The sequence below is a fragment of the Salmo salar genome, chromosome 17 (genome assembly GCF_965601325.2).
Source record: "Salmo salar chromosome 17, fSalSal1, whole genome shotgun sequence".
NCBI classification, from domain to species: Eukaryota; Metazoa; Chordata; class Actinopteri; order Salmoniformes; family Salmonidae; genus Salmo; species Salmo salar.
In genome coordinates, this window is record NC_138307.1 from 59,914,119 (window position 1) to 59,936,458 (window position 22,340).

The 22,340-nt window shown below is 43.9% G+C and overlaps 2 protein-coding genes across 2 annotated transcripts in view; both read left to right on the forward strand.

Annotated features, from left to right (window-relative positions):
* LOC106576334 (netrin-4) overlaps window positions 1–1,230 on the forward strand; it is a 43,250-nt gene extending 42,020 nt beyond the window's left edge. Inside the window, exons 9-10 of the mRNA XM_045699908.2 lie at window positions 1–65; window positions 350–1,230. The exon at window positions 1–65 is cut by the window's left edge and continues 109 nt beyond it. Coding sequence (XP_045555864.2) covers window positions 1–65; window positions 350–489 — 205 coding nt within the window. The 3' untranslated portion in view covers window positions 490–1,230. The remainder of the gene's footprint in view (window positions 66–349) is intronic.
* A 4,087-nt stretch (window positions 1,231–5,317) lies between these two features.
* Window positions 5,318–22,034, forward strand: LOC106576294 (ubiquitin carboxyl-terminal hydrolase 44). The gene is made up of 6 exons (XM_014153384.3): window positions 5,318–5,493; window positions 7,190–8,883; window positions 16,125–16,323; window positions 19,514–19,622; window positions 19,802–20,043; window positions 20,192–22,034. The coding sequence occupies exons 2-6, from the start codon at window positions 7,327–7,329 to the stop codon at window positions 20,314–20,316; spliced, it is 2,232 nt and encodes a 743-aa protein (XP_014008859.1). The 5' UTR covers window positions 5,318–5,493; window positions 7,190–7,326; the 3' UTR covers window positions 20,317–22,034.
* The last annotated feature ends 306 nt before the right edge of the window (window positions 22,035–22,340 follow it).

The window sequence follows — 22,340 nt, forward strand, 5'->3', positions numbered from 1 at the left end:
ACGAGTCACACTCTACCCAGAGTCCTGGACCGCACGGGGCTGCACCTGCCCCATCCTCAACCCAGGCCAGTCTCACACACACACACCTATGCACACACGCATTCACAGGCACACGTGTGCACACACACACGCACAGTTACTTACTTACGCACGCATGCACACACACACACACACACACACACACACACACACACACACACACACACACACACACACACACACACACACACACACACACACACACACACACACACACACACACACACACACACACACACACACACACACACACACACACACACAGGGCTGCTGAGCTAATGATGTCTCTGTTTATGCTTTGACTACTTAGGTGGGGAGTACTTGGTGGCAGGCCATGCAGACAGGAAGCAGAACCGTCTTATCGTCAACATGAAGAGCTTCGTCAAGCCCTGGAGAGCCAGTATTGGACGCAAGGTCCTCACACTAATGAAGAAAGACTGCACCTGGTAAACAGACTGGAGGACACTGGGAGTTGGACAGACTGACTAATAGATGGAGAAAGAAGACACTGCCATTCATTTGTTTTTGCCTTCTCTGGAGGGGGAATTGTCTTATTGAGGTGGGGACTAAACAGACTATAAACGCCCACCCCTATCTGCCCTGGGCCAATAAGAGTGTGTGGCTGGCAGAGAGAACATACACACACTCTATGAGCCTCGGTTTGAGTGACAGTTCGGCCCTCTCTTCCAAGCACACATACACACCCAGCCACTCCCTCTCTCTAGCACTTTAGCCCATGGCAGAAGGGCCAATAGGATCATGGGTTGACCTCAAGACTGGACAACAGAAGGACACATTTGACCCCTTGTGACCCCTGTAGGAAGGCTTGTGGTGGATGGTGACCTATGCCTCATTCCCCGATGTGTTCTGTTACAACAAACTGTCTGTCCAGCTGTGTAACAGACACAGATGTGTACATACAGAATGATGTTGAATAAGCCATGCATGCCACTACAGGTGGTTGAGTCCAGGTGTGTTTGCGAATGTGTATGTGTGTTGTGAACTCTGTCTGTGTGTGTGGCTGCGTGTCTGATGAGCACAAATCCATCCAGCTTCAGTCCAACTCATCCATTTTTGACTCTGACATTTGGGCAGGATAACCTATAGAGATGTAGCATCTCTTGTGGAGGGGTTCCTGATAAAAACAGTCCTATCACAACAACATACACCACTGAATATATATATATATATATATATATATATATATATATATATAATATATATATATATATATATATATATATGTATATATATATGACAATACACATATTACCTCCCAATATGTAATACTGCTGTGACCTACAGAGCCCTGAATTCATCTCTATTCCTTCCTATGTCTGCTCCTGTACAGTATTACTTGTATATATCTATAGAAATATGATGATGTCCTCTCTCTTTATTTGATGATGTGTTAATGTAATAATGTCATTCCGGTCAAATGTTGAGGCATTACATTTTCTTTAGATTTCTTCACTGTGGAAAAAACCTTGTACTCCGGGTTAGTGAGGACACAAGACCGATAAGTGAAAGCACACGCACGCACACATACCGACTACTGTTTATAGACTCTAAAACAACATAGCTAGATTTCTCCATCAGGAGCCTTGGAATACCTCAGATTAGTTTGATGAAAATATCCATATCATCCTTCCTTTCTCTCCTGCTCCTCCTCCTGTCTATCTCTCCCTCACCAGATTAGGTAATAATACACCACTCCCCCTCTCCCAAAACACTGACCACATTCACACAGACTCAGGGAATGTTGACCATAACAGAGAGATGGGAGAGCAGACAGAATGTTTGGCTTGAGGGAGAGGGTGATTGCTGCGGCATTCCGGACCATTCCTGGCGTTCTCGTCAGATTGACGTGGATGAGCTGAAGGTGCCGAGGTATTCCACACATGCCAGGTGTGGGTAGTCCAGCTCCACTCCTGGTCAGGTCAGAGTTCACAACCTACTATGGTGACCCTGCACACTTGGGGAGATCACAGGAGTGGGAGGCAGAGGTGTGGGTCAAGAGTCAAGGCCATGGGGAACTGAACTGCCCTTGGAACAGAGACACCACAGTGAGCCACACCCCCCCCACTGGGAACACAGTGGTTGAATCAACGTTTCTTCAACCAGTGTTGCACCAACATTGAATTGACATCTGTGGGACCTGACTACTGCAGCTGGATCACACAACACATCCATATCAGCTACTGCCCTCCATCTCGCTCTCTCTCCTCCGCTCGTGGGACTGAGGAGTGTATGATGTGAGAAGGTTGACTAGTATGTGTGTGTGTTTGGTCTCTGTGTGTATACAGTGTCTGTTCATTAGGGTTAAGTGCATTGCTCAAGGGCACATTGACATATTTTTTAGCACCTAGTAAGCTCGGGGATTCGAACCAGCAAGCTTTCGATTACAGGCCTAACATTCTTAAATGCTAGGCTACCTGGCACCTTGTGTAACATCCACCCAGACCGCTGTGTTGTATAAGGGGATAGAGAGACAGGAAAACGGAGAGATGGGAGGGAGAAATAGGGGGTGGGGAAAGAGGACAATGTGGGTCAAGAGAAAGGAGAAAAGAGGAGAACAGGGGAGACACACACCAGCCTGATCCCAGACCTGTTTCATGTATAAGGAGGAGACAGGATGGGGAAAGGGAGAGATGCCCTACTGAGAGGGAATGAGCATTATGTGGTCTTATCCTATCCGCTCCTGATTCAGTTAGAGAGGCAATGAAGAGAAGGGAAACCTGACTGGAACTATCAACTCAGAGTCTCAATCACTGATCCTAAAAATACCACAGCTATTCTGTCCTATGTATCTATCAAACCATTCACACACACACACACACACACACACACACACACACACACACACACACACACACACACACCACACACACACACACACACACACACACACACACACACACACACACACACACACACACACACACACACACACACATTCACACACACATGCAGGAACACTTCTTTATCAAAAGTATCCTACATCAAAAGAAGCCAGAACTGGGCCTTGTTGACACAGCAGGGTGATTGAGACACAACTTGTGATTATGATACTTCCAAGAAAATGAGCCCCTGATGTCATCCACCTATTACAACAACATGTACACAGAGTGAGTGACACAGCGAGTGACACGCAAGAGAAAGGTGCTGACAGACAGACAGACGGGTGGGCAGGCAGACAGGCAAGCAGACAGACATAAACCATTAAGACATGTACCAATGAACACATAAATGCTACAAACATAAACCATAATTATGGGGAATGTATTTATTTACTGGTTGTAAAACATTTCCTCTCACCCATCAGCACCTGTGTTTTCACTTTCCACAAACCGCCACTATATAGAACTTTCACAGAGCTATAGTATTCACCTTTTTCAATACAGACAGGAGGTGTGTGTGTGTGTTTATGTTTGGTTTGTGGAGTATGTAGAGTGTGGGCGAGAGAAGGAGCGATGGAGAGGAGAGAGAAAGAGGGAGTGAGAGGGGTGTGGGAGGGAACATGTGTGGACATGAAGACTCAGTTAGGGCCGCGGGACAAAGAAGGAGAAAAACAGTGATTCAACAGGAATCGGATGACAGATCTACACACACATGCACCTCTTTCTCACACACACACACACACACACACACACACACACACACACACACACACACACACACACACACACACACACACACACACACACACACACACACACACACACACACACACACACACACACACACACACACACACACACAGTCTTGTATAACTAACTTTGTGGGGACACAAAATTCAGTCCCATTCAAAATCCTATTTTCCCTAACCTCTAAACCTAACCCTTATCCCAAACCTTAACCCTAACCCCAAAAACTAAACCTAGCTCCTAACCCTAAAACTAACCCTAGTTCCTAACCCTAACACTAATTCTAACCCTAACACAAATTCTAAACTTAACCCTAAACCCCCTAGAAATGGCATTTGACCTTGTGGGGACTAACAAAATGTCCCCAGTTGGTTTACTATTCTTCTGGTCCCCACAAGTATAGTTAAACACGTCCACACACACACAGACACACAAACACTCACCGTTCACTCACTCACTCACTCACTCACTCACTCACTCACTCACTCACTCACTCACTCACTCACTCACTCACTCACTCACTCACTCACTCACTCACTCACTCACTCACTCACACACCTGTGGTACTGCTGAAAGCTAAGCCCTTCTCCATATCAGAGGGGATCAGTGAGCGAGACATTGATCATATGTGTGTGTGTGTGTGTGTGTGTGTGTGTGATATACAGTGTGTTTATATTGGCTTTCCTCCTGCTCCACAACACTGATTGACACCTGTCTCTCGGTAACACACCCTGTCATCCTAGAGGTCACCTAGGGGTCACACTGTATTCCTGTGTGTGAACCCAGTCACTGGTTACATGTGCATATTCTTTTCATTTTTCTGTTTAGTGATCAACAATCCTCTCTCTCAGTACCCCTTTTCATGCAGAGTGACGGTTGGCAATGTCTCTTGACTGTATCCCCTCATCCTCACATTCACTGTGTCAGGACATTTTCCACATGAGGCCAGAGCTGCTGACAGAGTTTGGGAACATTGGGTATATTTGAGTGAGTCAGTCCTAGGCTCAGGTTGTGGTTAGCATGTATAAGACTTATGTCTCAGGAGTTCTGGGTTTTAATGTTAGACACCCAGTCTGAAACCATCTCTATAGTGTGTGCCTTCAGCCCCCAATGCCCTCATTAACCAGCATGGAGCCCTACACCTGCATCCCCCCCAACATACATACGCACACCTAATACTCTCACATGCAATGTTTGCAACGTATTCTCACGCACAACTTGAACATTGATTGATACATCACTGCCATCTTGTGGCATTGATACGTTTTGAATGTAATTGTTTTTCCAGAAGCAGTGATAGGAAGAAAAAAAACGTGTTATTGGGTTGCTTTATTAGTAGCCTTACTGGTGTAGAAAAAGGTAAATAGGCCATTTGCAGTGCCAAACAGTACTCTATATGTCATACTCAACAGCAGAATGTGCTTAATAGAATGTGAAGGACCACTTCACTTTTATGTCAAATATTTTCTCTGATTGTGTTGTGTAGGCCTGGCTTCATGAATTTGACATGACAATATCCTGAGATTATGTCACAAAATTGTGCCATCTGTGCTGAGTAGGTTAGAGGTTGCCCCTAACCACTGATACAAAGTCAGATGTTTTCTAATCACCTCAATGATAACGTTTAGAGTTGGGGTAGAATAATCTGATCCTAGATCTGATGTTAGGAGAGTCTCTACCTTGAGCCAGGCAACGGACACTTGACGCTACCCTACCGCGGACGTGCTCGAGCCAACACCACGCGACAAGAGTAGATACAAGATGGCGACCGTTTTAGTACCAGAGGAATAAGTGCCGTGAAGGATAGGTATGGTACTTTTTCAATTTTCGCCTTTCTTACAATTCGTGTCAGTTGTAATGGTGTACACATTCCTCTGAAAACTAACTAGCATGTTTGATAAACAATTCAAACCCTGACGCATTGACCCCTAACGTATTTAGACTTGGCTTGACAATATTAGCTTGGTTGCTGCTAGCCATGTAGCTAGCTATGTTACTCACCACGTTAGCCAACAAACTAGCTAGATACTTTATTATTTTACTAGCGATTGTTTAGCTATCTTACGCTAGATATTCGATTTGTGTTTATTTAGAAGATACATGCCGCCAGACAGAGAAAGCACAAGGGCACCTTAGCGCGCCCACGAGTCTTTCATATCCTCCTCGATAAGTTTACGAGTAGGTTCTTGTCAGCAGTAACGTTAGTCGTGTTATAACTATAGATAGATAGTGACATCAAGGATTGAAGAAGGAGCTGTTAGTTACCAGTATTTTGGTGACATTGTTAGCTAGGTAATGTTGCTAACTAGTTTTCAAAGTTGTCTTGCGGGGATTATTTACCAATGTCGGGTGAGTTAATGTTAGTGAAATGGTAAACACGTTTGGGAAAGCTTGCTAGCTAGGTTAGCTGGTTTGAAAACACATCTCTCGCTTTTTGTCAGTGTTGACTGGGTAAAATTAAGCAGAAGCAAAGGAATGGCCTTGCTAGTAACTGCCCACCAGATCTATTGTGAAAAGAAAAAAAACGAAACAATGTATCACTAATGTCGATGGTTATAAAACCACAATTGCATTGCATCACGAATGTCGATGGTCATAAAACCACAATTGCATTGATTAAATGTTATATAAAACAGTGGGAGTCAAATGGGTACAATGGTGACAGACTCAGTCAGGGCATGCCAGACAGAAACTTCTTCAGTGGTAACAGCTACTTATTTAAATCACACACAGGCAGTCTTGAATGGTAAACAAACACCCGTTAGACCTTGGACCTGTGGAGTCAGGGTCGGCCTTGTCCTGTTTCTCCTCCTAAATATACTATAGATTGGTTCATGGGGAAGGGTAACAGTAGCTGGGACTGGCATCCTCTGATCCTCGAGTTTCGTTTCCCTTTTGATCTTCCTATCCATCTCTTTCTCCATTCCCTTTCTATATCCATCTCTTCTCTTGCCCCTTTCTCTCTGTAAGGCTGCCTGTACACATACAAAGGGTGCTCTACCCTCCCAGCTCAGCCCCCCTTTGTTTTCCAGGCTTAAGTCTCCCTTTGGCCCCATTGGGGTTGATGATGATGGAGCTGAGACTCTAAAACAGGATTCCCCAACCCCAGCAGTTTTCAAACTGTGCTACGGAAGTGCCTAACCCCCCAGGGTTATGCAAACTGTTTTAAAGGGTACATTAGAGGAAGGAAATCTGTAATGGCAGAAAACCACATCTGAACACCGCAGTCAACATTCAGGATATTGCCCTGTCTTTTTTGACAATAAGTACCCATGTTAGAGAGCTAACTGGTTAAATGCATGACCACAAGTTATTATAAAGACCAGAATGGGCTGTGGGTTAAAAAGGTTTTGATACAATTGTTTTCACTAACAGGCATCTTGTAAAACAAAGGATCTCTTCATACGATATGGGTAAGGCCTTTACTGAGAGGAGATTAGAGAAGTTTAAAGAGTTTTGTACAACTGCCTTTCTCACTCAGTCTCTCTTCTCTTCCTCCCCAGATAAAGCCATGCCGTGGGACCACCCAGTTTCTGAGCTCGCCATGGTGATCTGAAGCCCCAGTGTGGACGTGTCACACCCACACTCGCCTACCCACAGACACACACACACGGACTGAGCCCCCCAGCAAGTGTGTGCGATGGACAGGTGTAAGCACGTGGGGCGGCTCAGGCTGGCCCCAGACCACTCCATCCTCAACCCCCAGAAGTGGCACTGCGTGGACTGCAACACCACAGAGTCGGTGTGGGCCTGCCTGGGCTGCGCCCACGTTGCATGCGGCCGCTACATCGAGGAGCACGCCCTGCAGCACTTCCTGCAGCATCGCCACCCGTTGGCCATGGAGGTCAATGAGCTCTATGTCTTCTGCTACCTATGTGACGACTACGTGCTCAATGACAATGCGACGGGAGACCTCAAGCTGCTGCGCTCCACGCTCAGCGCCATCCAGAGCCAGCGCTACGAGGTCACCACGCGCTCAGGACGCACCTTGAGATCGGCTAGCGCTCCGCCCGATGCCCCCCAACCCTGCGGATCCAGCGAACTGCAGCTGAGGGACGAGGACCGCATGTTCACAGCGCTCTGGCACCGCCGCCGGGCACTGATGGGTCGAGTGTTCCACACCTGGTTCAGCCTGACAGAAGGGGGGAAGAGGAGGGAAGAGGAGGAGAGGCAGAGAGAGGAGGAGGAGAGGAGGAGGAAGGAGTTGAGGGAGAGGAGGAAGACGTTGAAGAGGCAGCTACAAGAAGCGTTGGAGAGCGCCCCACCCAGGAAGAGTCACCGCCTGAGGAGAGCCAGTCAGAGAGCTGCTGCCGCCGTCGTCAACCTCTGCCCCACACGAACACGCAACCCCAGCACCACTTACACACCCCAGACCCCCCGACCAAGAACCCAGAGCCCCGCCACTCACACCCCCAAGAGAATGGGCCGCCCCCCTAAAACCCCCGCGCCCAAACCCTCTTGCTACTCAACACCCTCTTCCTCCACCAAAAGCAAACCCAGAGCCTCCTCTGCCCAAGCCCGGACTGCCCCCTCCCCGGCCCCCCGCCGTGCCCCCTCCAAACAGGGCGACTCGCCCCTCAAACGGCGGCACACTGTCACGCCGGGTGTCACGGGTCTGCGTAACCTAGGCAACACGTGCTATATGAACTCCATCCTGCAGGTGCTGAGCCACCTTCACATCTTCAGGGAGTGTTTCCTCCGGCTGGATCTGACACAGGCCCTGGAGCTGCTGGCCTCGGCCGTTCACGGCCAGCTGGTGGTTCCCAGCCCCGGGGGCCCTGTGTCGTCCTCCACGCTGGCCCAGAGGAGAGGCCCCCAGGTGGGTGCTGGGCTAAGCGGTGGGGCCTCCAGGGCCCGGAGCATGGAGCTGATTCAGCCCAAGGAGCCCAGCTCCAAGCACATCTCCCTGTGCCACGAGCTGCACACACTCTTCCAGGTGATGTGGTCGGGCAAGTGGGCGCTGGTGTCGCCCTTCGCCATGCTGCACTCGGTGTGGCAGCTGATCCCAGCCTTCCGGGGCTACGCCCAGCAGGATGCCCAGGAGTTCCTGTGTGAGCTGCTTGACAAGGTGCAGCACGAGTTGGAGAGCACAGGGACTCACACGCCGCCCGCTGGTGTGTCAACCGGACAGAGACATCTCATCAAGCAGGTGCTCAGCGTAGTCAACACCATCTTCCACGGTCAGCTCCTCAGCCAGGTAAGAGAGAGAGAGGCACACACTCTCCCAAACACAGATATACACAGACTGATACACACTTTTATACTGATAAACACACACACTTTTGCGATTCACCAGTCTAGACATGGCTTAAAATGGATTGAAAATGGATTAAAAGGTCTTTACATTTATTAGTAGTGATCTTACTGGAGCGATTTGGATGGGAGCTTTTACTGCACAATGTGCGTGACTGTTACCACATTTCTGTCTTGATAGTAATATAAAATAAATATATATAAAATACAATATGCTGAAATGATACCGTCTAAATGTGCTTGGCTCCAATCAACACATTCTGAAGCTCTGTCATTTTAGTAGTTAATGTTAGGGTAAATCCATTTGATTTCATAAACTTTTCGACAGAACCCCTTTTGATTTGAACAAAACCTTCCATACTTGCCCATTGTAGAATGGCTCAGAAAGTGACTTTTTGGAACTGAATGCCAAAACACTCGAGGTAAAAGTGCTTGAAGTTGACCCCTTTTGCATATCATACCAAGAGACATCCATGTCTTCATAAATGGAAAAGATAAATGGTTGAGAGTTATATCATTTTAAAGTTTACAAAAAGGGTTGTCAAACTACTTTATAATTACTTGATTTTTGTTTTGTTATTGACATTTTTTTTTACTTCTAACGCCCCCTACTGTTCAAAAGTTTGGGGTCACATAGAGATGTCTTTGTTTTCCATGAAAACATACATGAAATGAGTTGCAAAATGAGTAGGAAATATAGTCAAGATGTTGACAAGGTTAAAAGTAATGATTTTTAATTTAAATAATAATTGTCCTTCAAACTTTGCTTTCGTCAAAGAATCCTCCATTTGCAGCAATTCTCCAATCTAGCCAATCAGTCTATCCTTGAGATCAGAGTTTTAATGGCCCTAATCCAGTTTACAGAAGCAAATACTTTTTATGTGAAGGTGGGTGCTGTATATAACAACTATTATTTTTAGAGTCTATTTTTACGAAATTTACTTGTACAAAGATTTCGGATTGAGAAGGCCTTTATTTTTTTCTATACTTTTCTGGAGTTGGAGCTCGGCGAGTCAGGAGCGTCTGTCTGCGCGCAGGCCTGGTACGCGAGCGCAGGTGCGCACTGAAGGCTAGGAGCGGAGAAGTGGTGATCGGATTGGAAAACCTGATGCGCCGTGGGAAAATCTACGTTCTACACAACGTCTGCAGGTCGTTGCGCACTTGTGCTGAAATACCTCTAAAAACCGTATTATGTATCTGTTACTGTGCCTGCTCTTTACTCAATGCCATCCTGGATTAAATAGGCTGAATGATCAATGGGTGAGTGAATAATCTTCGCCTTATGCCCTACAATTTGCAAACACTCCGAGACCAATGTCAATACCACCAGGCACTTGGTCTCTCTCTGCAATTACATTTGTACCACTCTCAAATGCAACTGGACCTACACTTGATGGCATTCTTCCAAAATCAAAAACTATTTCCTGTGTCGAAAGACTCGGTTCGTTTTATTGACAATGGTGCTGGCTCCACCAAGTCCTCACGCATTGGGCAACTGAGATATATTGTTATGCTTTTATTGTTGATTTCTGGTAATGTGCGACCAAATCCTGGGCCGGTAGATACCATGCAATCTCTACAGACTCCCTATGATTTTAAAAACAGCAGGTTTTGGCCTCTTGCATGTTAATGTTAGAAGTCTATTTCCAAAAATAGACATGATTAGAATATGCAGACGTAATGGTTTTATCAGAAACTTGGCTAAAGAAATCTGTCAAATAACTTTTTAGACCGGATCGGGTGAGTAAAGGGGTTTGGAATTTATATGAAATACGAGTTTAACACCTCTGAAATTCTCTCGATTACCAAAGCCAAACATTTTGAATTGCTTGCGGTTAAAGTGGACTCCCACATCACTGTAGTCTGCTGCTGCTTCGGGAGACACACTTAACTCTCTTTCTGATGTCTTGCAAAAGCTAAATGACCCTGAATTCATTCTTTTAGGAGATTTGAATTGGGACATGCTTAGATCTATATCGGACTCTTTTAAAGAACTGTGTGACTCTCTGAATCTCGCTCAATTAATTAATGCGCCTACAAGACCGAATCCCAGAGCACCTAACAAATCCACGCTATTGGACATTATACTAACGAATACCCCTCACAAATGCACATCAGCTGGGATATTCGGTAATGATGTCAGTGATCACTGTGCAATTGCTTGTGTTGGAAATACAAAAATGACCCAAGCCAAACCCTGTTATATTTTAGACAGTTTATGAGTAAGCGTTCTTACATGATCTATCTGTACTATAATATTGACAGAGTAAGTCTGATTCCCCGATGTTGACACTGCCTGGTACTATTTTTATATGACATTTGTGTTGATTTGTGATAAGCATTCCCCTGTGAAGAAATTTTAAATCAGTGGAGGGGACAATCCCTGGTTTTCAGATAACTTGGCAGAATTAATTAGAAAGATAAATATCTCTTGGGCTCAAGCTAGACATACAAATGCTCCTGTTGACAAGGCCTCCTTCAGAGCGCTAAGAAACAAATGCACCGGATTAATCAGGAAGTTTTTGATAATGGTGGGGCCCAGGCCTCTAATGTAAGCTCTGTTACAGTCAACTATGATATAGGCCCTCATGTGAACCATTTTAACTTTGAGCCTGTTTCTTATACTGAGGTCTATAAAGCGCTAAAGGCTATAGACTAAAAAGTCTGCAGGTCCAGACAACCTGGACCCCTACCTCTTAAAGATAGCAGCTGGTATTATCACTGAACCTGTTGCTCATATTTTCAACTTGAGTCTCTTGACCAATTCCATGCCCAGCATTTGGAAATCAGCTTATGTCCTCCCACTGCTGAAGGGTGGAGATCCCTCAGATGCTAATAACTATTGTCCCATCTCTAAACTCCCTATGCTGGCCAAAGTATATGAATCCCTAGTGAACTCAGTTAAAAAACGTCTTCATTGAAAAGAACATACTGAGCGGGGTTCAGTCTGGGTTTAGATCGGGGCACAGTACCACAACTGCAGCTATGGCAGTGGTACATGACATCATTAATGCACTTGATAAAAAGCAACATTGCTGCTCTGTTTGTGGATTTATCAAAGGCCTTTGATTCAGTTGACCATGAACTGTTGCTAGCTAGACTCAAACATTGGTCTCAGTGAAGGGGCAGTAAATTGGTTTAGGAACTATCTTTCTGACAGAACACAATGTGTATATACTGACAATCACAAGTCTAGCTTTCTTGAGATGAATAGAGCTGTGCCCCAGGGTTCCATTTTAGCTCCTGTGTTGTTCTCAATTTTTATTAATGATTTGGGAAATGGGATGCAACCAGCAAAGTTATATATAGTCATATATTCATGTGCTCCTTCTCTAGTTCAGGCTGTTGAAGAGCTTCAGACTGCTTTTCAGTCACTGCAGGCCTCCCTTTATGGTCTCAAACTGGTCTTGAATGTACAAAAAACTAAATTCATGACCTTTACCAGAGCTAGAACTCTCAGAAGGTTAGCATTGTCATATCTGGTGGCTTATCCTTTAAAAAAGTGTCATCCTACAAATACCTAGGTATTTGGTTGGATGACAAGTTGTCCTTTAAAGTTCATGTGGATAATCTTGTGACAAAGCTTAACTTGAAATTGGGTTTTTATTTTCGTAATCAGGCTTGCTTCCCACTTATGCCTAGAAAGAAGCTTGTTCAGGCCAATTTTCTCTCTGTAATTGATTATGGTGACTTGTTGTATATGCATGCAACCTCCTCTGTCATACAGAGACTGGACTCTGTTTATTATGCATCCTTGCGCTTTATTACAAATGCCAAGTCACTCACCCACCATTGCACATTGTACCACATGGTAGGTTGGACCTCACTTTATATGCGCAGAAAGATACAGTTGTATGTGTTCATCTACAAAGCCCTTTGGATAAACTCCCTCTTTACCTCTGTAGTCTGGTCTCCTTCACCACCAACAGTTACAATACCCGGTCTGCTAGGTGGTTGCTACTTTACTTCTTGCAGATCAGTGGGACGCTAGCGTCCCATTTCGACACCTTCCGGTGAAATTGCAGAGCGCCAAATTCAAATTAAATGACTATAAATATTAAACTTAAATTAAATCACAAGTGCAATACATCAAAATAAAGCTTAACTTGTTGTTAATCCAGCTGCCATGTCAGATTTCAAAAAGGCTTTACGGCGAAAGCAAACCATGCAATTATGTGAAGACAGCGCCCAGCACACAAATGCATAACAAATCATTTTCAACCAGGGAGTTGCGACACGAAAGTTAGAAATAGCGATATCATTTATGCCTTACCTTCGAAGATCTTCTTCTGTTGGCACTCCAAAAGGTCCCAGTTACATTACAAATGGTCCTTTTGTTCGATGAAGTCCTTCTTTATATCCATAAAAACTCAGTTTAGCTGGTGCGCTTCAGTCAATAATCCATTCGGTTTCCCTCCTTCAAAAATGCATACAAAATGAATCCCAAACGTTACCAATAAACTTATCCAAACAAGTCTATCAACGTTTATAATCAAACCTTAGGTACCCAAATACGCAAATAAACGATCAAATTTAAGACGGAGAATCGTTATTGTCTTTACCGGAGAAAAATACCAAAGAACACGCTCTCATTCACGCACTTGTAAACACTACAGCCAAAATGGGAGCCACCTAGAAATACTACGATTTCTGGCTAATTTTTCCAAAAACCAGCCTGAAACTCTTTCTAAAGACTGTTGACATCTAGTGGAAGCCCTAGGAACTGCAATAGGGCACGATTTCACCCTATTTTTAAAGTACCAGCCATTGAAATCAGTGGTGGGGTGATTTTTTTTTGGTGGGGCGGGGGGTTTGTCCTCGGTGTTTCGCCTGCCGTTTCAGTTCTGTTATACTCACAGACATTATTTTAACTGTTTTTTTAGAAACTTTAGAGTGTTTTCTATCCAAATCTACCAATTATATGCATATCCTAGCTTCTGGGCCTGAGTAGCAGGCAGTTTACTTTGGGAACGCTTTTCATTCGGACGTCAAAATACCGCCCCCTATCCCAAAGAAGTCCCCAGGACATTCACAGTATTAGGCAAGACTGCCTTCTCTTCTTGTGCACCAGACACATGGAATAGTCTACAATCCATGCTTCATCTGGATATGTTAGTGCCACTGAATGAATTTAAAATATTGATGGGAGACTCTTACAGAGGAGTGTAAACGCTTTTTTTTAGGCTGGATCATGTTGTATGTTTTAATTGATGTAATGTATTGATTGTTGCTGCCTTCTTGGCCAGGTCTCCTTTGAAAAATAGACTCTGGGTCTCAATGGGCTTTTTCATGGTTAAATCATAAAAATAAAAAAATGTATACAGCCTTGCAGACCTTTGGCATTCTAGTTGTCAATGTGTTGAGGTAATCTGGAGAGATTTCACCTCATGCTTCCTGAAACACCTCCCACAAGTTGGATTGGCTTGATGGGCACTTCTTACGTACCATACGGTCAAGCTGCTCCCACAATGGCTCAAACGGGTTATAGACAATACCAGCTGACTGCTTCTTCCCTAAATGGTTCTTGCATAGTTTGGAGCTGTGCTTTGGGTCATTGTCCTGTTGTAGGAGGAAATTGGCTCCAATTAAGCGCCGTCCACAGGGTATGGTATGGCGTTGCAAAATGGAGTGATAGCCTTCCTTCTTCAAGATCCCTTTTACTCTGTACAAATCTCCCACTTTACCACCACCAAAGCACCCCCAGACCATCACATTGCCTCCACCACGCTTGACAGATGGCGTCAAGCACTCCTCAGCATCTTTTCATTTTTTTCTGCGTCTCACGAATGTTCTTTGTGATCCGAACACATCAAACTTAGATTCGTCTGTCCATAACTTTTTTCCAATCTTCCTCTGTCCAGTGTCTGTGTTTTTTTGCCCATCTTAATCTTTTATTTTTATTGGCCAGTCTAAGATATGGGTTTTTCTTTGCAATTCTGCCTAGAAGGCCAGCATCCCAGAGTCGCCTCTTCACTGCTGACGTTGAGATTGGTGTTTTGCGGGTACTATTTGACAAGTTTGGGGTCACTTAGAAATGTCCTTGTTTTTTAAAGAAAAGCAAATTTTTTGTCAATTAAAATAACATCAAATTGATTTAATGTTGTAAATGACTATTGCAGCTGGAAACGGCTGATTTTTAATGGAATATCTACATAGGCGTACAGAGGCCCATTATCAGCAACCATCACTCCTGTGTTCCAATGGCACGTTGTGTTAGCAAATCCAAGTTGATCATTTTAAAAGGCTAATTGATCATTAGAAAACCTGTTTGCAATTATGTTAGCACAGCTGAAAACTGTTGTTCTGATTAAAGAAGCAATAAAACTGTTCTTCTTTAGACTAGTTGAGTATCTGGAGCATCAGCATTTGTGGGTTCGATTACAGGCTCAAAATGGCCACAAACAAAGACTTTCTTCTGAAACTCGTCAGTCTGTTCTTGTTCTGAGAAAGGAAGGCTATTCCATGTGAGAAATTGCCAAGAAACGGGATGCTGGCCTTCAAGGTTATTTACAACGTTAACAATGTCTACACTGTATTTCTGATCAATTTGATGTTATTTTAATGGACAAAATATTTTTCAAGAAATTATAAAATAGTTTCACAAACCTGTTTGTAAGCATTTTAAATTATATCAAACTCAACCATTTATCTTTTCCAGTGATAAAGACATGGATGTCTCACCCTATAGGGTGGGGTATGCAAAACTTTGAACACCTTTTATCTCATGAATGTTTTCAGGTCCAAAAGTCCATTTCAGACCACTTCTTCCATGGCCAAACATGTATGGAAAGGTTTGTTTAAATCAAAAGGGATGCTATCTAAAAGTGATTGAATTCAAATTGATTAACCCGAAAGTGAGTGAGTGTGACTGAACGTGTGTACTTTCTGCTTTGGTGTGTGAAAGGAGTGTCTTGAGTTCTCTGAGCGTACACCAACACCTGCTCTTTCCTAACAAGGGTGTGAGTGTGGGGGCAATGTTTCTAAAGCTGTGTATCTCAGACAATCCAGTTCCTGTGTGTGCGACTGCGTTAGTTAGCTCAGCTGCCCTTGGCTTGCCTTCACACAACTCTCTTTCATCCTCACTTTCTCCCTCCTCTCACTCTTTCGCCCCCCCCAACTCTCTCCTTCTCCCTCTCTCTCTCTCTGCCATACCTCTTTCTCTCGCTTCTCTTCCCCCTCCACCAGGTGACTTGTCTAGCATGTGACCACCGCTCCAACACGGTGGAACCCTTCTGGGACCTATCGCTGGAGTTCCCCGAGCGTTACCACAGCAACAGCCGGGAGAGCGCAGCGCAGGTCTCGTGCCAGCTGACGGAGATGCTGGCCAAGTTCACAGAGACCGAAGCCCTGGAGGGCAACATCTATGCCTGCGACCAGTGCAACAGTGAGTGACAGAGGCACACATACACAAATGTACACAGTGAGCACACACATTCATTCAATGGTATGATTGTTAGAGGTACAATAATTTTGCCAAAGCAGTTCGTTTTCTCGATTTTTCTGTCTCTGCATGTCAGACTACCATCCAGTGCTATAGTTAGACTGAGTATTCACATAGCCCTGTCCAGAGCATGTGAGCGGAGCGTACTAAATTTGACTGGAGCGTGGAGCGAGTTTCCCAAAGGCTGGAGCGTCGGCCTTCTCGCCCACTCCAATTTTGCTCCAGTAGCGCTCACTTCACAAGCTCAGGGCATGCCCGGACCAGCATGCATTTGTAGTCTACTTGTGTGCTGCTTTATCCCCTTGCTTTAGTTACTGTTATCTAGTATGCTAAATATTTTCAGAAAGGAACTGATAAAACACACAGGTGAAAAATTAAGGTGCCTTACAAAGATGAGGAGGAGCAAGAGCAAGAGAGGGAGTGCAGTGATGTAGTGTCCACAACTAAAGAATCACTGTGGAATCTGAAAAGACAGGTATCCCGACTTAGTACGTACACATGCTAACAGAAAGGAACGAGGTTGGTAGCTAGCTAAGTGTGTCATTGTAGCAAAGTATTTATAAGTATTTATCTCTTAAACCCCCTAAGGTCGATATCCACGCCCTGTGGAGATCTAATTAGCATAATACAAAAGTCCCCATAAAAATCTCAGTTTAGCCTGTCTGGGCCAGTGGGACGCTTGCGTCCCACCCTAATCAACAGCCAGTGGAATCGCGTCGCGCTAAATGCAAAACCTCATAAATGCTATAACTTCAATTTCTCAAACATATGACTATTTTACACCGTTTTATAGATACACCTCTCCTGAATCGAACCACGTTGTCCGATTTTCAAAAAGGCTTTACAGCAAAAGCAAAACATTAGATTATGTCAGCAGAGTACCCAGCCAGAAATAATCACACAGCCATTTTCAAAGCAACTAGCATGCATCACAAATACCCAAAACACAGCTAAATGCAGCACTAACCTTTGACAACCTTCATCAGATGACACTCCTAGGACATCATGTTACACAACACATGCATTTTTTGTTCGATAAAGTTCATATTTATATATAAAAACAGCATTTTACATCGGCGCATGACGTTCAGAAAATCTTTTCCCTCAAATGCTTCCGATGAATCAGCGCTACAATTTACAAAATTACTATTCGAAAACATTGTTAAAATGTAATATTGTCATTCAAAGACTTATAGATTAACATGTCTTGAATGCCATCTCTTTGCCAGATTTAAAAATAACTTTACTGGGAAATCACACTTTGCAATAAACGACGTGGTATGCCCAGAAAAAAAGTCTAGGCTATAAATGTTGGAGCCATCTTGGAACGATCAACCATCAAAAATACTATTGTAAATAATCCCTTACCTTTGATTATCTTTATCAGAAGGCACTTCTAGGAATCCCAGGTCCATAACAAATGTAGTTTTGTTCAAAAAAGTTAATAATATATGTCCCAATAGTGTTAGTGCGCTCCGAAGGCTAGTGAAAATGTACCGTGTGCGTCTGACTTGTCGTCAGGAATGAGAAAAAAATATATATTTAGGTTCGTTCAAACATGTCAAACGTTGTATAACATAAATCTTTAGGGGCTTTTTCAACCAGGGCTTCAATAATATTCCATTGGGACGGTTGCATTGTCTTTCAAAACGTTTCGAAAAGGGAGAGTACCCATGGGCGCCGACGTCACAATGGTAATGGCCCATCCCCTGTGACCAAGATAAACATCCTCTCTTTCAGTCAATTTTGATAGTAGGAGACTCAAACCACTTTGTAAAGACTGGGGACATCTAGTGGAAGCCATAGGAAGTGCTAAATGAATCACAAGCCCCTGTGTGTTTCAATGGCAAATGTTTGAAGTGATATCCACACATCAGATTTCAGTTTCCTGTCAGGATTTGTCTCAGGGTTTTGACTGCCATATGAGTTCTGTTATACTCACAGACACCATTCAAACAGTTTTAGAAACTTTAGGGTGTTTTCTATCCAAATCAAACAAGTATATGTATATTCTAGTTACTGGGCAGGAGTAGTAACCAGATTAAATCGGGTACGTTTTTTTATCCGGCCGTGCAAATACTGCCCCCTAGCCCTAACAGGTTAATTAAGCTAGATATGTTTTTTTGCATTGGTTGTGTCTCCATCCACTGCATCTGCCTATGTCGCATTTCTGCATCTGCGGTGAGAGGTGACAGAGCTAGAGCGGTGTTTCTCACCATGAGATATCCCGAAAATTGGTCTTCACACACAATTGTCTGTAGTGTGTGAACGGTTTGGCGCTCAAACTATTATGACCCCTCTCACGAACATGATGGTGTTCTCCGTTTTGCTCTACGACCCCCACAAACGGCTTTGGACTCGTCTGAAGTCGGTACAGCCATCTGCCAACTTCTGTCTGTAGCATCCAAACAGTTTGGGTTACACACTAATATGACCCTTCGGTGCAAAGGTGAGACTCTCAAGAACCGGTTGGTTGTTTTGCTCTAAGACGCCCACAGGCCCCACGACTCGTCTAAAGGTCCCACGGTACCAGGTGAAAAAATGAATGGAAGTATATATGGAGACTGTTTAGTGTAAAGAATAAGGGGTTAAATACATGTAAAAATGTATATATAATAATAACAAATGTTTCCTGATCTTATCTCTCAGATATAGGACAGACACTTCAAAACAAATTTTATTTTGATATTTTTTGTGGAACTATCTGTTCCATGTATTGAATGTTATTCAATGCATTTGTATGGGCTAATAGAAGTAAGGTCCCCAATTTAAAAATAAAATAAATAAAAATTATAATATATTTTTGTTATAGTCCAACGGGTCTTAAAATGCTAAATGAGCCCGTGACGCCCGGGGTTACCGTAGTAAAACCACCCGAACCTCACCCGGCTTAGACAGGGATAAGACTCTGGGTTAAATGTTTTGTTCATTTTCATTCTATTATCTATACAATAGGCCATCATTGGTTTTGGCTCAATAGGCCTGGCATATTCTCTTTCAAGGAGGTAAGCACTGCTCCATGAGTGGGATTTCCACACGCTCAACTCCTCACTACTCTAGCCCTGTCTGAGGTGTCCCTCTAGTGTGCAAGTTGAGTATTACAGTGTGGGTTAATGCTCACTCTTGTCTCCAGGTAAGCGGCGGAGGTTCTCCTCCAAGCCTGTCATCCTGACTGAAGCTCAGAAACAGCTGATGGTTCACAAACTGCCTCAGGTCCTGCGCCTGCACCTCAAACGCTTCAGGTACTGACCTCATTATGACCACAAAATGACTATAACACACCAATGCACCTCAAACACTGCAGGTTACCATTGAGCACATAACAATTGCTCAAGAACCATAACACAACCATGCATTTGAAACACCCTAGCGGTCTTATTTGGTGATTTGGTCTGTTGATGTGCTTGTGATTGGTCATCAGGTGGTCTGGGAGAAACCACAGGGAGAAGATCGGGGTCCACGTCAGCTTTGACCAGCTCCTCAACATGGAGCCATACTGCTGCAGAGACCCCTCCCCCAAGGGCTCGCCATGCTCCAGTCCCTCCCCCGCCGGTTCTCCGAGCCCCAAACACTTCCTGTACGAACTGTCCGCTGTGGTGATGCATCATGGGAAGGGCTTCGGCTCTGGCCACTACACTGCCTACTGCTACAACAAAGAAGGAAGTAAGAACATCTCACTCACACACAAAATACATTTTTATGTAAAAGATTACAAATACAAAGGTGACACACACAACCTTCTCTTGATACATTTTCTTGGAATTGACCTACATCTAATACCCTTTCTCTCTTCTCCTTCTCCCTCTGTCAGGGTTCTGGGTCCACTGTAATGACTCTAAGCTGAACGTGTGTTCTGTGGAGGAGGTGTGTGGTGCCCAGGCCTACATACTCTTCTACACGCAGCGCTTCACTCAGGACAAAGACAGGCCGCTATAGGACCAGGACCCACTGAGCCCCGCCCCAAACCCTCCTCCTTTGTACCTCAGCAGTCCAGTGACATGACATCATCAGCATTACCACCAAAACATCTCAACCCCCCCTCTCTCATGCTCTTTCTTTGTGTTCATTTTATCTCCTCTGGGGGGAGGAATGATCATTTTATCATTTATTTTTCTAAAAGACACAATCTTTTTTATTTCTTTTTGTCTTTGTGAATTTCTTGTACATGTTGTTTATATGGGTTTAAAAAAAGGAAAATGTGTTTTGATAGTGTACAGGTTTATTTTATCAAGAGTATCAGCCAAGTTGTGCGTTGTATTATAGACACGCCTTTACAGGAGTAGAGACAGACTTTGGCCAGGTGTGACTGTAATCTGTAGTTCAGATTTATTCAGGTGTCAACCTTCTGCTCTTCTGTGCTGTGTTTTTATTTTTCTCAAACGATTTGAATCAACTAAAATGTTTCTCACAGCCACTTTAGACAGTTGACTAAGGGATGTCACAGTCAGTCAAATTCTCAACTGGAATGTAGACTGAAACAGATAATTCCCTCCATAAATAGTCTTTAGAGTTTAACCCCTTTAGTTTCGCCAGAGACGTAACGGGAAGCGAGACACCTCCCCCGCTCCTATTTTCTGGTTCATATACAGTCAATGAACTAAGCAGACCAGACCCAGCTGCTTATGCATTGGTGCCTGTGGGAGAGCCACCACTTAAGTGGACCGGAACGGTGACATTTAAAAAAAGAAAAGATTAACAGCCTGAGTGGGACATCTTAATTTATCCACCATCTTTGGTATCGCTCTCTGTAGTAAGTCCAGTCGGTCAGGAAATGGTTCATAATTGACTACTGACCTCACGCCAAAGCACGAGGGGAAACATTTAAAAAGTATCTCAGCTTCTCCAAAAACAACTACAGAACATTTGCATGATATATTCTTTGACTGGTTTTGGAAAATCTATTTTATAACCAGTTTCCAAAGGGATGTTTGTTTTTAGCTGAATGCTGCCCTCTGTCTTCAGAATGTAGATGTCTTCAGTGGTGCTGGTGTTTTTAGGCCTGTTGCCACCTAACTTTTGGTTGGTATCCCTACAGCAGTCATAAGTGCCCTTCGTTATCAGAACATATCTATTTTTGTATCAGTTCTTTGTAGCAGACTGAAATGCAGTCCTACCCCGGCCAGCATTTAGAATATTGAATGTATTTTTGTATACTCGGACATCGAGGATGTTTCACTAAAGTTATGTTCAAAAAACAAAAAGAAGCAGGGCCACTGACTGTTAGATTTTTATGGTTTTGTAATTGATTCCTTCCCCCTCTAGTTGTTTGGAGTCACCAGCAGGTCTGACCCGTCTCTCCTGTGTGTGTATACCAGCATATGTGTTCACACAATATAGTTGGCTCTGGCTATTTTATACTTACATTATACAGACTGACACAAGTAGATCCTTGCTGTGGGTTTGAAGCTGTGGGTTTGAGAGATCTCCATGCTGGTACTAGCTTAACTGCTCTCAATCTAAATGCTGTTCATCTCTAGATTCACCTTTTAGGGAGAATTCAAAGCACATTTCCACCCGATATGTTTGTTGGCATTGTGCTCATACTGCCTCGGGTGTGTACACATTTATGGAAGTGATACTATGCAAATTCTTACCTCAATTTTTAGAGAATTACCTCATGAGAATATATTTTCATTTTTCTAAGAAAACACTAATTTGTGTACTTTTTTTAATCTGCACCACTGTATTAATTCACTTAAGGTTCTTACCATGCTGTAGCCCTCACACAATCCCCTTTCACTTGACTAACTCTAAATAGGGCATACATAATGGCTGCCTCAGCAGCTGAGTATGGGGAAAGAAGCGGCTGCCTACTAGACTCAAGATTTGTATATAATGACGAGACGCTCATGTCTCCGCCCTAACAATGGGAGTTGTTGTCCAAAATAAGCCCATAGAAATGCTTTGGACAGTGAAATCTCTTGCTTTGCCTTTTCCTCTCTGATAGGATCTACTGGAGG